This window comes from Oryza sativa, chromosome 3 (genome assembly GCF_034140825.1).
Source record: "Oryza sativa Japonica Group chromosome 3, ASM3414082v1".
Classification (NCBI taxonomy): Eukaryota; Viridiplantae; Streptophyta; class Magnoliopsida; order Poales; family Poaceae; genus Oryza; species Oryza sativa.
Window position 1 is genome coordinate 13349250 of NC_089037.1, and position 16873 is coordinate 13366122.

The window sequence follows — 16873 nt, forward strand, 5'->3', positions numbered from 1 at the left end:
TGACTTACATTGTGAAACGGAGGGAGTATTTTTTCAAGGGTCTAAAAGCAAATGCTAAAAAAACTTTATATATTTTTAAGGATCTAATAGCAAATGCTAAAAACAAAAAAAAGCAACGGTTATGTTTGGAGGCTTCAGACGTGCGTGGTGCCACTCCTCCCTCCCTCCTTCCCTCGTGATCTTCGTTCGTCATCTCCTTCCCCCTCCCCTCCCCTCCCCTCTCGCGGTCTCGCCTCCGGAAATGGCGCGCCACCTCCTCTCCACTCCTCTCCTCCGCACCATTACTTTACTCCCCCTCCTCCTCCTCCGCGTGCGATCCCTTCGCTTCCGCTCTCGCTTCCCCCCCTCCACTTCCACCCACCTCGTCGTCTCCTCCCCATCCACCCATCGATCGGATCCTCCTCCGCCACCACCACCGCCACCGCGAGACCTCGCCGTGTGATGGTCGACGGGTGAATGCGGCAGCAGAAGGAGGAGCAGCAGCAGCGAGGAGGAGGAGGAGGAGGAGGAAGGGGCAGCAGCAGCATCGGCAGCAGCGATGATGGTCGTCGGGCTGGTCCAGCTGCTGGTGGCGTTCGTCGTCGCCTGGGAGGCCGTCGAGCTGGTCCTCCGCCACGGCCTCCTCCTCTCCTTGTTCAAGTTCGCCCTCGCCGCCGCGCTCGCCGTGGCCGCCTCCTTCGTTGCCGCCCTGTACGTCCCCTCCTCCCCCCACCAAACCCCCGCCTCCTGCTCCGGTTTCAGTTTCATCGCTCAATTCCATATATGCTGTCTGATATCTCTCTTCAGACTTCAGAGGGGATGATCAATGTACTATTTCCTTTTTTTTTTCTGAAAAAAAAAAAGAAATAACTAAGAATGAATCTAATGCTTTCGATCCTATTGCAGCTTCCTTGCCAGGGTTGTGGCCTGGGTGCTTCGGCGCACGGCCAAGCTCTCCATCGGATGCCGCTCCTTCAGCTTCAATTATCTCAGGGACATCACCATAAAATCCCCAAAGGTACCTAATCTGCCTGCCTAGTTTCATCAATCAATTCTTGGTACTTCATGCTGCTGTCGATGCCGATGCCAATGCCGATGTGTGCGATTGATTCTCGTGTGCTTCGCTTTTCAGGGTGCAGTTGACTCCATCTGTGTAGGTGAAATTAGACTTGGCCTGCGAAGGCCACTCACCCAACTGGGATTTACCATACTAAACCATGGCCCTATCCTGCAATTGCAAATCTCTGACCTGGACATTGTGCTCAGGCAACCTGCAAAATCTGCTAAGAAAAAGAAACCTCCCCCTCGCAAATCAACCTCGACCTCACCGGCAAAAGGAAAAGGAAAGCCGAAAGGACAAGGGAAATGGAGGCTTATAACAAACATTGCCAGTCTTTTGTCGCTTTCTATAGTGGAGCTGAGGTTCAAGGTACCGCCACCTTGTCAAATACATTATAAATGTCGATTAATTGAATTCAAGCCGTATGTCTTCTAATTTTTATGTTCTGGTTGTATGAATAGGTTCATGTTGAAAAATGATTATCTATTTAATCTATTTATTACTGCTGAATTTTATGCTCACGTTCCTCTCCCAATATATTCTCATTTACTGTTTGCAAATCACGCTGTTTCTCTAGGGACATGAGGGTTTAACAAGAGTCACAGTGACTTGAAATTTTGTTGAGTGTTTGTTTGTTTGTCTTGTATATTCTGATGACTATTTGGTAATAACTTATTGTAGGCTCCAAAAGCTGCTCTCGGCATCAAGGACCTTAAGATTGATTTATCAAAAACTGGAGGATTGGATCCAATTCTCAATGTTGAAATACATATCTTACCTTTATTTGTGCAAGCATTAGAACCAGATGGCATTGACAACAGTACATCAGTATTTAGCAAATTGGATTGGTGGGTCAGTGGACAATACTGTTCAGCCATGGACACAGCTGACTGTAGCTCTTTCTTGTTTGAGGATATAGTACTCTTGTGTGATCTTCATCAGAGGTAACCCCTTAAAAGAAAGCTTTGCAACCTTTATTGACCAGTGACCAATCTATACTAAAAAAATTCTTAAGAGTAAAATATGAGATTCATTTAGATAGATAAACACTGATGAAGGCAATGGTTGCTTTGATTAAAAAGAGGAAGCGATTTATTATCGCTGTTTCACATATGTATGGGTGCTTGATGCAACTATAGGACTGGCAACATCACCTGTGATTCAACTTAAGCTTGATAGTCATTGCAATGATGTTTTCGCCTTATGAATAACACTTAGCCGTGCCTTTGATATTCCACTTTCCACTCATACCTGTTGTTCGGAACTTAGAGGTAAGCTTGAAAGGGTATGTGCATTTTTAGTCACCTAGTGTTTACTAAAAATCAGGATGATTAATACCACAAGGCTACACCATATTCCATCAGATTTATATCTATACAAAGATTTTTCTGTGCCTATCTCAAGCTTACCTTAGCCATTCTTTTCCAGAAAACCCAGTTGAACTGATTCAATCAAGTAAACTGTAATTGCCCTTTTTCCTTGCTAGTTTGCTTCGAAAGAGTAAAAATTGAAGTATTATTTTAAGGGTACTAGTGTAGTGCCCAAATATTGCAAAGGATGGTAAATAAATAAACTATGTGATCCAAAAGTAGTTTACATGACCTCATGAAATCAATTGACCCACATCTGCACATGTTCGAAGAATGCCATTTTTCTTTTGAAAAAAAAGGAGAATATTACATACGACAGGAACATATACATATACATGTATGCAGCCACAGAAGATCCTATGGAATGGGGATGGGTGTAGAACACACCAGTACCCCAAACTTCTCATTTCACCAGAGTAAATATATGTTTGCTACTGTAATACCACCGCCAATCTGCCTGCTTGCTTTAGCTCATCTCTTGCACTTACATATATATCAGCAGCTACCCTATATTAGTCCATTGGGCCTCAATACATGACATTCATTTGAGTCTCTCCAATTCTTATCATTATTGATAATCCCTTTAGGGGTAAAGGAGTTGGAGTCAAGAATTTGGATTTGGTAATTGGCCCAATCGTTGTGAACTTGGAAGAAAAACTATTCACCAAGAAGAAGCTTTCTGCTCCCACAGTTGCTGAGAAGACGGATGAACCTGCTGCAGATGTTAAGTCAGATACTAAATCTGAAGGGAGCAAACTTTCATCATTTAATAAGAAGATTGATTTGCTTCCTGAAAAGGTTGTATTAATTTCCTGTAGCACCACAGGTTTTCATTATTCTTTTTGTTATGCTATTTCCACTCTCCGTACATAATTCTCTATTATGTTCTTTCTGTTCTTGCCACTTTGTTAACATGGTCAACAAATGGATGTTAACATAATGCTAGTGTTCACTTTGTGTAGATACAACCCTGAGTGATATCTTAACCATGTACTATTTCTTTATCTTTCAGATTATTTACTGTGTTCTTCACTTGGAGCAAAACTTTATCAATGAAAATATAACCTCCTCCTTTGGATAAGCAAACTGGCATTGCCTAGTCTGTAAATACTCACACTAACAATTTTCAAATGCAAACATTTTGGTATTGATACTTGATACCATATAAGAATTAAGATGTAACCCAGACAATACCATCGTAGCAATTGTACTCCATGGTACACTCAAATATTTCGTGTTGATGGGACTTCAGAATCTTCTTTAGTATTTTGTTTTGCCATTAGAAATCGTTCCTTAAGGCTTAATCTTTTATTTTAATATAAGTTCCCTGTTGGATTACCATTCACTAAAATGTAGTTGTTGTTTGGAAGGTTAGCTTCAATATGTCCAAGCTAGATCTGAAGTTTTTGCCAAAGGACCATGGCCTCTTGATCAACAATGAAATTGGTGGCATCTCCGTGAGATTTGTGAAGTCACAACCACACAGTGACTTTGGGGAGGCAACACACCTTCAGCTGGAAACTGATGTGTCTGATATTCATGTATGCTTCAATGTTTTCATTCGGTTATATAAGTTCTTCAATTTAGATTTAAATCACACTGTGGTTGTTTGCTTTTCCAGCTTCTAATGGATGGTGCTACGTCTGTATTAGAGGTTGTGAAAGTTGCAACTGTTGTCTCAGCTAACATTCCCATTCAGGTTAGTCTGATGTCCTATCATGTAAATGTATACTATTGTTGACCCAATATTTTTCTCAAGAAATTCCTGTAGGGTCTCAATTCAATCTTAGTTGTACTTGCTACATTTTTCGGAGACCTCCTTAACAAAAAGATAAGAATTTTGGTGCAACACATGCTTTTTTAATAACTTGATTGGTTTCAATTTGCACAGAAGTTACATCAACCGTGAAATGCTCAATGCTCAATGCTCAACAGAACCTTTTTAAATTTCTGTTTGAGGTATTGCTATCAGATAGTTCTATATTTAATTAAGGTACATGATAGTCTTGATATATTAGCCTCACATTTATTGCATCCATGCATATTCATGCTCCCGCTCTGAGTGCATAAAAAGAGGGAAGTCCCAATAATTAAGTTTGTTAGGAAGTTGATTAAACTCATACTGTTGGCGTCTTTGTCATAGTGAAATATGTTTTGCACCTCTGGTTATTTGGCATACATTTTCTTTATCTGGTAATATCTGCTGATGCTTTGTCTTCTTTCAGTCAACTTCACCAATTCGAGCTGAAGCAGGTATCAAAATTAGTGGCAGCCAATGTAATATCATTATAAGCAGAATTAAGCCACTGATTCCATTAAACTCGGCACAAAAGAAGCCCACTGTTCCTCGTGAAAGTTCAACACAAGAAAAGACACCTAAAGAAAAGTTAGCATTGGATTTGGTATTTACACTCTCAGCACCGGAGCTGACTATTGTGCTCTACAGTCTTGATGACATACCACTGTACCATGTAAGTTCCTTATCGTGTACTCTGTTCTACCATTGATCATTGTATTCTTTATCCTTGAATTGAGCCTTTCAGTTGCATTAAATTACTGCAGAGGTTATAGCTTACATGAATTCACTCAATTATAAATTTCACTGGTGCTGTATTCTATTATTCCTGTCCCAACTAATGAACCATACCAAATTGATACGTAGCCGTTCTTTATTTGACTGCTAACATCATCCTATATGTTCTGGATAATGCAGTGTTGCTTGCTGTCTACTCATTTCGCTGCAAGTAAGACAGTAAACCAAGGAACTGAACTGCACGCAGTGCTGGGTGAGTTAAAATTGATTGTTGCCGGAAAACCTCAACAGTCAATAAAAGACCGTATCTCAGGCACTTTATTGCAGATTAGCCGCTCTACTATTGATCTGGAGCAAAAGGTCCCAGACAAAGATAATTGCATAGACAATCCAAAATCTTCTCTTTCTCTCAATATATCTGGAGTCAGAATGAACGTCTGTTTTTACTATCTCGAGTTACTTTGTACCACTGCAATGTCTTATAAGGTATTTTTGAAAAGCATTCGCCCTCCTAAGAAGCGACCTGCACAGGGGACTAGTCAGAAAACTACCAAGAACGCTAAAGGAGCACAGATAGTCAAGATTAGTGTTGAACAGTGTGCTGTTTTGTATGTTGGTGACATGATACTTGAAGATATGAGTATACAAGATCCAAAGCGTGTAAATTTTGGTTCACAGGGTGGTCATGTTGTCATAATCAATGATGCTGATGGTTCCCCAAGGATGGCCTATGTCAACTCAACCAGCCTTCCAGATCATAAGCATGTTAATTTCTTCACTTCTATTGAGATTAATCAAATTGGTCTATGTCTGAACAAGGAAAAGCAATCCGTGCAGGTTGAACTTGGAAGATCCAGATTAACACATAAAGAAGATCTGCTTGATGATAAGCCTGTAGAGGAGGTTACGCTTTTTGATGTGCAAAAGGTGAAGTTTGTCCGGCGCTCTGGTGGGTCAAATGACAGTGCAGTCTGCGCCCTCATAAATGTAACAGAAGTAGCAGTTTGGTGGGAACCTGATCCCTATCTGGAGTTACTTGAAGTAGCCACTCGACTTAAATCCATTATGCACAGGATCAAGCACCAGAATTCTGCTAATGAGATAAAAGATGATACAGTGTACACGGATACTTTGGCAAAAAAGGATTCACTCACAGAACATGGCCAACAAGAAAAACCACAGAAGAAACAAGAATTGGTTATTGCCGTTGATGTGGAATCTTTGAAAATTTCAGGTGAACTTGCTGATGGAGTTGAAGCAATGATTCATGTTGGATCCATTTTTTCTGAGAATGCAAAGATCGGTGTTTTAATTGAAGGACTAGTAGTTAGTTTTTGCGGTGCACGGATTTTCAAATGCAGTCGCACGCAGCTATCACGCATCCCAGTTTCCATTTCAGACAGCCTTCCCGATAAGAAGTTGCAGTCTGCAGCTACATGTGATTGGGTTATTCAATGCCGAAATGCTTATGTCTGCCTGCCTTTTAGGTTGCAACTACGAGCTATAGATGATGCAGTTGAAGACACATTGCGGGCCATTAAACTTATTTCTGCAGCAAAAATGTCTGTATTATTTCCTGAGAAGAAATCTAGCGGTAGCAGTAGCAGCAGCAAAAAGAGCAAATCAAAATCAACAGAATTTCGGTATGTGAGGGTCATTGTACGTGACCTCGTAGCAGAAATTGAAGAAGAGCCTATCCAAGGCTGGCTTGATGAGCATATCGATTTAATGAAGAGTGTATTTAATGAGTCGACAGTAAGGTTGGATCTGCTTGATGAGCTTGCTTCAGTCAAACATAAAGACTCTCCCAAGGCAAAATTGGATGGATCTTCTTCTGAAAAGAACAATGGATGCCCTGAAGTGGATGGTGATGCTCCTGGTGTGTGTTCATTTGAAAAACTCAGAGAGGATATATATAAGCAGGCATTTCAATCATATTACTTGGCATGCCAGGCATTGAAAGTATCAGAAGGGTCAGGTGCATGTTCTAGTGGCTTCCAGTCTGGTTTTAAGATGAGTACTCGCAGATCATCAGTTATGTCAGTCTGTGCAAAAGATGTTGATGTGAGCCTATCAAAGATTGATGGTGGAGATGAGGGAATGATTGGTTTTATTAAAACTATGGATCCTGTTTGTGCAAAAAATGATATTCCGTTTTCCCGGTTGTATGGTAGCAATTTTACTTTGAAAGCTAAATCCTTATCAGCGTACTTAAGAGACTACACATTTCCACTCTTTTCTGGAACCTCTGCTAAATGTAATGGACGGCTTGTGCTGGCTCAGCAGGTTAGCATTTGGTACCACGCTTTTTTTTTTCACTTACAGATACTGTTAGCACAGTTTTATTAGGGGTACTGTTAGCACAGTTAACTCACCCATTGACGGTACAAAAAATAATAACTTGACCAAATTATGTATAGTTGCATTTGCTCCCCTTATATGTTAAGTACTCCACCATGGTGCCTGCACTAGCGGATTAATGATACTTCCTACACAACTTCTATACTCCAATTATAGTTGTTTCTTTTTCTGGTGGCAGGCAACCTGTTTTCAACCCCAGGTTCGACAAGATGTTTATGTTGGGAAGTGGTGGAGAGTAAATCTGTTACGCTCTGCAACTGGTTATACGCCGCCGATGAAATCATATGTTGACCTACCATTGCATTTTCAGAAAGGGGAAGTATCCTTTGGAGTTGGGTACGAGCCAGTTTTTGCTGATGTGAGCTATGCTTTTACATGTGCTCTACGTAGGGCCAATCTAGCTAAAAGATGGTTTTTTGAGCGACCTGAACCCCCTAGAAGAGAACGCAGCTTACCATGGTGGGATGATATGCGGAACTATATTCATGGGAAATTTAGATTGGATTTTACCAAAACAACGTGGCATCTCCCTGCTAAAACAAGCCCTTATGAGAAGCTAGATCAAATGTTAATCACATCTGACTATTTGGAAATATGTTATGTGGATGGTTATGTCAGTCTGTATTCAAAGTATCTAAAGGTGTACCTAACAAGCCTAGAGAGCCTTGCGAAGAAATGTAGTCTGGAAACTCCACATCATGAAGTAATACCTTTCCTTGAAACCCCCTCCTTTTTCATGGACATTGCGATTCAGTGGGGATGTGATTCAGGTAACCCAATGGATCATTATATATTTGCTCTTCCTGCGGAGGGCAAACCACGGGACAAAGTTCTTGATCCATTTCGCTCAACTTCTCTTTCACTGAAGTGGAGCTTTTCACTTAAACCTTCTACAACTGAACCTGTGAAGCATCAGCAGAATATTCAGGCAGTTTCGAATAATTCACCGACTGTGAATGTTGGAGCTCATGATTTTGTCTGGCTAATGAAGTGGGTTAACATATTTTTTCTTCCTCCCCATAAACTTAGACTGTTTTCCAGGTTTCCACGCTTTGGGGTTCCTAGATTTATACGGTCTGGAAACCTGCCACTTGATAGAGTTATGACCGAACAGTTTATTCGTTTTGATGCTTCACTATTGCAGATCAACAATATGCCGCTACAGGTTGATGATCCCGCTAATGGATTGACACTGCACTTTACAAAATTTAGGCTTGAAATTGCTTTCAGTCGTGGGAAGCAGATATTTACTTTTGACTGCAAGCGTGAACCTCTTGATCTTGTCTACCAAGGCATAGACCTGCACTTGCTGAAGGTATCTATCAAGAAAACTCCTGAACCATCAATTTCTAAGGATGCTCAGGTAGAAAATAAGAGCCTGCATATGAAAGCTACAGATAGTCCTGGCAAAAACAAAACTAGTTCAACTGAGAAAAGCCGAGATGATGGATTTTTTCTGTATTCTGATTATTTCACAATACGAAAACAAACTCCCAAAGCCGATGCTGCTAGATTATCTGCATGGCAGGAGGATGGTAGGAAAAAATCAGAAATGCCATTGGCCAAGTCTGAGTTTGATGGGGGAGAGGAAAGTGATCATGCACAATCAGGTAGTGATGAGGAGGGATTCAATGTTGTAGTTGCTGACAGTTGTCAGCGAGTATTTGTGTATGGATTAAAAATTCTATGGAATCTGGAAAACAGAGCGGCTATCGTCTCTTGGGTTGGTGATTTAACCCAAGCATTTCAACCTCCAAAACCATCTCCTTCTCGCCAATATACCCAAAGAAAGATTCTTGAGAAAAAACAGTCAACTAAAGAAGCTGAGATGTCCAACGATGGCACTCTTAGCTCTTCACCCTTGGCATCACAGTCATCAGATCCTCCAAAACAAACCAAGAGTTCAGAACCACCTTCCAGCGGACCAAGCAAGCTAGAGTCAACATCAACTAGTGATACAGGTATTCTTTTGTACATGAAATCCTTTTTTCCTCACTAATTATTTTTCTATATTTTTTACTTATCCAGGATTAAGATGGTAATTGCTTATCAAACAGCATATTATTGTCACACTGTTAAATTTTCCAGCATCTCATTAAACTCTTGTAAATGTCGGTAACAACATTAATAGTTTGCTTACTTTGACTATTAGCTTAACTTGTGATGTAGCAATGAAGACCTCCAATAGTAGTGATTCCGAAGAGGAAGGAACAAGGCATTTCATGGTTAATGTTGTCCAACCTCAATTCAATCTGCATTCAGAAGAGGCAAATGTGAGTATACTCTGCCAGCATGTTTCTCAGATTATAATTTCCAAGCAGCACTTAGCAGTTCAACAAATATCAGGTTGTTTGTTCAATGTATATTCTTCTATTACTTCAGTCATAAGCTTGCCATGCAATGAATTAATCTTTATCTCCATTCCTCTAGCAATTGCCAACTTATAGCATATAACAAGATTCCAAAACTAACCAATAGGAGAAAATGACAGGCTTTCTAAAGCAAAATCCATATGTAAATTTGAATTTCAAATGATTATGTGGTGGTTTTCATCAGCTGGATAATGAAAATTCACATTCAAATTATTCTAGATCCAATATGTTTTCAAGAAAAAATATTGCCAATAGACTCTGCTCGTAAGCTAATGGATTTAATTGCAACTTTCCAAGCTCATCTTTTGTTATTCCTTAGTAGTATCGTGGTGTTACCTGTGGGAGATTTTTTTTTTCAGTATTTGTTATTTACACCTAAATTTTAGTAGCACTTGTGAATGCTGAAGTGACTTAATTGCCTGTTCACTAACATCAGGGTAGGTTTCTACTTGCTGCTGGTAGCGGGCGGGTCCTGGTTCGTTCATTTCACTCAATTGTACATGTTGGTCAAGAAATGTTTGAGAAAGCACTTGGTTCCAGCAATGTAGCCATTGGAGAGACCAGGCCTGAAATGTCTTGGTCACGTTATGAAGTTTCTGTAATGTTGGAGCACGTTCAGGCTCATGTCGCTCCCACCGACGTTGATCCTGGTGCTGGTATTCAGTGGCTACCCAAAATCCATCGTAGATCATCTGAAGTTAAACGAACTGGTGCTTTGCTTGAGAGGGTATTTATGCCATGCCAAATGTACTTCCGCTACACAAGGCACAAAGGAGGAAACCCTGAACTAAAGGTTCTTAATGATTTCATTTTGGTTTGCACCTTCCACTGACCATCTTTTGGCAGGTCAGTTAAAGTAGCTACTTTTTTTATTTAATGTTTCTGGTAATGCAGGTCAAGCCACTGAAAGAGTTGGCATTTAACTCGCCAGATATAACTGCTGGTATGACATCACGGCAATTCCAGGTTATGATGGATGTTTTGACTAACCTTCTCTTTGCAAGAGCCCCCAGGTAAATCATTTACCTTGCAATGCTACCAGTACAGATTTCAGTATTATTGAGACAATTCAGCTTAGTTTTGGCATTGACGGTTTCATGATTTAGATTTCATATCAGTTAGCATCATTGATTATATTGGTGATTACAATGGCTAAAGTTTATTTCATTAGCATGTTGTCATGTCATATTCCAAAACATATGCATCATTAGATATGATCATTTATATCAGTTATACTTGGAAGAAACCTTAGCTCCTTTGGGAATTTATACTTTTCATGTTCCCCTTTCGAGAAAATCCAATCAATGTCATTGACAAGCGCCCAATTCCAAGAAATGTCATCGACAAGTGCGAATTCTATGAAATGTCATCATACAAGCGACTTTGTCCTAGAAATGCCATCGCCGTTAGGGTTCCGTTTAGGGGTGGTAATGGGTCAAGGCCCGTGGGTTCTTTCACAACCCATCTCAACCCTTAAATATTTTTAGCACAAAAAACTACTAAATTTCAGCCGTACCCTTTTTGGACCCAACCCTCACATTTTCTAGGCTAAAATGTTGGGCCCATTACCACCCCTAGTTCCGTTAGCAGCCCTCCATTAAGTGCTATAACATGAATAATGCATTTAACGGGACAGGATGGATGAAACCCTAATAGCGATGGCATTTCTGGGACAAAATCGCTTGTACAATGACATTTTATGGAACTCGCACTCATTGATGGCATCTCTTGGACTTAGCTGTTTGTCAATAGCATTTCTTGGATTTTTTTTTCGTATTTTAGTTTCTGTAAATTGGATTCAACTGTAGACTTCATTGGATAATTGATATGTTAGGTACTAACTATAGTCTATTTTTCAGAACTAAGAAGAGCAACCTATCCTATCCCCTGGATAATGACGATGATGATGACACTGGTGAAGAGTCTGATGCAGTTGTACCAGATGGAGTGGAAGAGGTAGAATTAGCAAAGATTGATGTTGAAATAAAAGAAAGAGAATGGAAGATACTGCTCGATGATATCAGAACTTTGTCTGTTGGTAGTGAAATATCTGCTGATGAGACCCAAACCCCAAAGTCTGATGATGCTACATGGATTGTTACTGGATCAAGAGCAAGTCTGGTACGCTGCAGAGCAACCTTAGTTACTTATGTTTAAATCCTAATTTGCATAAAGTTACTTTTTGTTGCAATGAATTTTATTCTCCTGTAAACTGTAATGGATAGTTAATGTCTTAGTTCATATTTGCTTTAGTCATGAAACAGAATTTAGGATCCCATTATCATAATATAAATAAAATAATTTCCTTTTATGTCGCTGAATCTATTGTGATGTCTTACATAACATCTGCCAGGTAAAATGTCTGAAGAAGGAACTTGTTAATGTTCGCAATGGTAGGAAAGAGGTATCTTCTATGCTGAGAGTTGCTATGCACAAAGCTGCACAAGCAAGGTTAATGGAAAAGGAAAAGAACAAAAGCCCTTCATTTGCTATGCGAGTTTCACTGAAGATAAACAAGGTTGTCTGGAGCATGTTAGCCGATGGAAAATCATTTGCTGAAGCTGAGATAAATGATATGGTAATTTAATTCATCTCCAGTGAAGCATAATCTTGATTTTATCTTCTGATGATACATTGGAGTATTTAGTTTAATTTAATATGGAGAATAATTATCGTTATTTTCTTCATCAAGTAGACAAATGTACATGCCGTCCTGCTCTTGCACTAACTTCCCTCTTTTTTTATCCCTAAATCTGCAGATTTATGATTTCGACCGGGACTATAAAGACATTGGCATTGCTCATTTGACAACCAAGTTGTTTGTTCTCAAAAATGGACTTGCTAATGCAAAATCAGATACTGTTCTGGCACCATGGAATCCACCTTCCGAATGGGGCAAGTAAGGACACTAATATTTTTCCGTTACATGGTGTATTTGGATGTTCAACATATGATACTTGTGATCACAACTTTGTTTTTACAAAATTGAAATGCTGCAATAAGTACTCTCTCTGTTCCATATAACAAGTCATTTTGGGTTTGTCCTAAGCCAAACGTCTTTAAGTTTGACCAAGTATATAGGGAAATGTAGCAACAGTTCCAACACAAAACAAATATACTATAAAAATATATTCGGTGGTGGATTTAATGAAACTAATTTGGTGTTGTAGATGTTAATATGTTTTTCCATAAACTTGGTTAAACTTGAAGAATTTTGACTTACGACACCAAAGTGACTTATAATATGGAAAGGAGGGAGCAGACACCAGACAGTATCTAATTTTGGCAACCTAATTTTTTTAGTTTCTGTACATTAGATGCTTCTTTCATACTATAGCAAACATTATTAAGATGCTAGTATTACATTTTCTCTTCAAGTGGTATTCAGGGTTTGCATTTTTAACAATAATACGAAATAGATGCCATTTCACAGAGCTATCTTAAGATACTGTAAAAAATATATAAGACTCAGTTACCAATCTGTGACAGTTCATGGGCAATATTTGCCAACTCTACCTTCTCTTTAATTAAGCTGGCTAGAAGTACAATCCAATAAGAAACTTCTGCTTCATGAAAAGGAAAGTGCACGCTAATTCTGTAGCCCAGCTTGATAGGGCATACTTACAATACAAGGATGGTGGTAAATAGCATGACTAGGGTCTGATCTTTGTTTTACAGTTTACATCATTTCATATTTTCTCCTTCATATATTCATTTAACACATATATTCTAGCACTGACCAAACTGCTGCTTAACTAATTTTGAACTCAGAAATGCAATGCTGCGTGTTAATGCTAGGCAAGGAGCTCCAACTGGTGGTAACTCAGTAATAGAGAGTCTCCTCGTAAGTTCTCTCTCTCTCTCTCTCTCTCTCTCTCTCTCTCTCTCTCTCTCTCTTATGACTAATTCCTAATGCATGTAATTTTTGTAGGATTTTTTCTTCTTAGGGCTGAGGCTATGATTTTAAGTTTTATTTGCTTCTATAATTTTTGTATCAGATTAATATTATGAATAAGCATTAGTCCGGTGTAACAGTACACTTAATGGTCACTTTTGGCTTTATGCTTACCTGCATGGTGAATGACTGCGGCTTCCTTTTACCCCCATTACTGTAGGTAGACATCTATCCACTGAAAATTTATTTGACTGAAGCAATGTACAGAATGATGTGGGGATATTTCTTCCCTGGTGATGAACAGCACCCACAAAAGCGGCAGGTTAAATCATTTCATGTTCTTTGTGCTATGATTTTTCCAGTTCTAGTTATGCACTAATGCTTCCTCCACTGTTACTTATCTAGTATATTTGTGCCATTCCTTTTTCATCAATAGGAACTTTTCAAAGTCTCCACAACAGCAGGGACACGGCGAGTAAAGAAAAGCACATCTATTGCTGAAACGAACAGTCCCAGTAAACAATCATCGAAAGACTCCATGCTTTTACAAAAGCCTGAACTTCGACGCACATCTTCGTTTGACAGGACGTGGGAGGAAACTGTTGCTGAATCTGTAGCTAATGAACTCGTTACACAATTTCAGAGTCAGTCAAATGCGCCGCCTGAATCTCAAGATGCTCCTAAGGAAGCCAAATTAGTACGATCTGCTCGCTCTACTCGTGAAGAGAAAAAAAATATGGACCCTAATGAGGTGAAACAAACTAGACCTCAGAAAATGATGGACTTCCGCAACATAAACATAAGTCAGGTCAGCATATACTTTGCTGAATGTTTTTCTGTTTATACAACCAGCTGAAATATTGTATACAACCTGCTGAAACAATAGCCATTTTCATTTTGTTTTTCGCTAACTGAATGAAATATCACTGTTTCATCTGTATAACATGAATTTGGTTCTCGATGATGTTCTAGGTTGAATTGCAGCTCACGTACGAGGGATTGCCATTTGCTGTTAGTGATGTAAGACTACTAATGGATACCTTTCATCGTGAAGATTTTACTGGAACATGGGCGAGACTGTTTTCACGAGTAAAGAAACACATTATATGGGGAGTATTGAAGTCAGTAACTGGCATGCAGGCAAGTTGTTTTCATTTTTCTTTATAACTTGTGAAGCTAAAACGGCATTTTACTTTTCAAATTCTAAGGAATTAAAACAGCATACCATGCAAATCTTGTATAAATTGAGAGCTCTAAGTGTGTGGAGTTAACCCTTTGACTAGACATAACTTGTCTCTTTTACAGGGTAAAAAATTTAAAGCTAAATCCACTAGCCAAAAAGAGCCAACTGCAAGTTTAATCGCTGCCAGTGATTTTAATCTAAGTGACAGTGATGGCGATGAAGCTGGTGGTTCTGATCAACTGCCAGCATTCCTTAAAAAACCTAATGATGGAGCTGGTGATGGATTTGCCACTTCTGTTAAGGGATTATTCAGTTCACAACGAAAGAAAGCAAAGGCATTTGTCCTGAAGACTATGAAAGGTGACGCTGATCATGATTTCCAGGGTGAAAGGAGTGAGAATGAAATTGAGTTCTCTCCATTTGCTCGACAATTGACTATAACAAAAACAAAGAAGCTTATACGACGGCACACAAAGAAGATTAAATCCAAAGTTCCTAAAGGTGCAGGTGAGATACCTTTTATTTGTTTCAAGGAAGTGATACTAAATTGTTGATAAGCTGATTCTACCTGACACCCTTAAATAGATGGAGATAAAGATAGGCAAAGAAAAAGGACTGGTTGTCACTGTCACTTAATTGCATTCCTTGTTCTTACCCTTTCTTGGAACTTGAAAGAGAAGAGCCGTTTTTTTTTTAAAAAAAATTGCTTAATAAGAACATATATCATGCATTTGTTTGTGTATGAACTATGAAGTTGGGAAAATTGCATCGACATTCACCCACGCACACGCAGAGAGAATTGCAAATTTACCTTTTAGTCTTTCTACAAGCGGACTCCTGGAAAATTTACTTAAGGTCCCAAGATCCAAGATCCAATGTCCCTTGAAAATATTTTAGATTATATATATATCCTTGAACAAGGAAATACCTCTGGTGCAATGTAGCGAAAATTCATTAAGCCGCTGGGACGTATCTGCCCTTCTTGGAGCATTTCAGTTATTCAGTACTACTTCTGAGTTCTAACATACGTTCGTCCTCTTGTTCAGCTACTTCGCAAGAACTCGGGTCAGAGCTGCCACCTCGTGGCCCTTCTGGGAACCAGACGGACTCCTCCTCTTCCGATGATAACGATTCATCGCCAACGGAAACGAACCCAAAAGATTAAGCCAGCACCGGCTCAGAACAATTGGCTCTGAGCCTGGTGTCCATTCCAGCTTCGGGTCAGCACATCTTGGCGATGGGTCGAGAGCTACGAGGCATTTGAATTTTGAGAAGATTTTGTAGTAGGTGTTTTTCAGCAATTCTTTTTACCCCTCATGGATGGAGATTTGAAATAAGTGGTACTAGCAAGTTATCTGTCATGTAGGCGACTGGTAGACAAGCTTACGGATCTCAAATGTGTAGATCGAGAGTTTATGGGCCTAAGCAAACTAATTTGTGAAGTTTAGAGACCTATATAGTGTATTTTACTCTAGATATATTTTTTATTTTCTCTTACTACACTTTTAATCGAAGAATGTTATTAATTTCTTCTGTTCCAAGAAGATGAAGTAATCCTGACTTTGTGCCAGATATAGCCATTGTTTACCTTAGTTTGCCTTCTAAAACAAACTACCCGCATGATTATATATGTTGCATCAATTCCCAGTTTGTCACAGGCTCACAGCTCTCAACTACTGAGAGCAACTGAGCAAGCATAAACTGGGTTCTGACTTCTGAACCACTATTCCAGTTAAAACTTCTCAAAAGAGTTTCAGAAATGTCTATAAAATATTATGTTGGAGACAACTGTATGAAACTTTGAGATTAAACTCAACTTCGTGTATGATATCTGAAACTGAAAGAAAAACAAAAAAAAAATTAGAAGCTTCCCTTAACTGCAAGGAGGGTGCAGCCTAAGAGTAGCCCGGGTTGGGCCTGATGGACTAATGTAATGGGCCTCTCCTGGACCGGCCCACGAGCTGGCAACAACCAGGTAGGTATATAAAGGGATAGTTCACTATGACTCCCTTAACTAATGAGCCAATCTGATTCATATCCTTAACTATTAAAACAGTGCCACATATCAGGTCAAAACTATCACGTAAACGTGACGGCAGCAAAACCATTCTTCAAATTGC

The 16873-nt window shown here is 39.4% G+C and overlaps 1 protein-coding gene across 3 annotated transcripts; it reads left to right on the forward strand.

Moving 5' to 3' along the window:
* The first annotated feature begins 166 nt into the window (after window positions 1–166).
* On the forward strand, window positions 167–16325 carry LOC4332858 (protein ABERRANT POLLEN TRANSMISSION 1). Of its 3 annotated transcripts, none has more exons than XR_003241389.2 (22): window positions 167–690; window positions 886–997; window positions 1112–1408; window positions 1721–1983; window positions 2997–3207; window positions 3780–3950; window positions 4031–4108; window positions 4635–4880; window positions 5123–7228; window positions 7482–9264; window positions 9473–9576; window positions 10112–10468; window positions 10570–10688; window positions 11535–11796; window positions 12029–12253; window positions 12435–12574; window positions 13447–13519; window positions 13795–13892; window positions 14007–14378; window positions 14543–14710; window positions 14876–15260; window positions 15800–16325. XR_003241389.2 is itself a non-coding variant. In XM_015777275.3 (22 exons), the coding sequence occupies exons 1-22, from the start codon at window positions 539–541 to the stop codon at window positions 15916–15918; spliced, it is 7845 nt and encodes a 2614-aa protein (XP_015632761.1). In that variant the 5' UTR covers window positions 167–538; the 3' UTR covers window positions 15919–16325. The 3 variants fall into 3 exon arrangements, 2 of the variants coding, with proteins under 2 accessions (XP_015632761.1, XP_015632762.1); XM_015777275.3 differs by having other exon boundaries at window positions 13791–13892; XM_015777276.3 differs by lacking the exons at window positions 167–690; window positions 886–997 and having other exon boundaries at window positions 1235–1408; window positions 3785–3950; window positions 13791–13892.
* The last annotated feature ends 548 nt before the right edge of the window (window positions 16326–16873 follow it).

Excerpts from the sequence above, each read along its gene's own strand:
- LOC4332858 (XM_015777275.3), top strand. The coding sequence starts at position 539 with ATGATGGTCGTCGGGCTGGTCCAGCTGCTGGTGGCGTTCGTCGTCGCC. Across the intron at positions 3,951-4,030 it reads CTGATGTGTCTGATATTCAT|CTTCTAATGGATGGTGCTAC; the intron begins GTATGCTTCAAT and ends TTGCTTTTCCAG. Across the intron at positions 13,893-14,006 it reads AGCACCCACAAAAGCGGCAG|GAACTTTTCAAAGTCTCCAC; the intron begins GTTAAATCATTT and ends TTTCATCAATAG.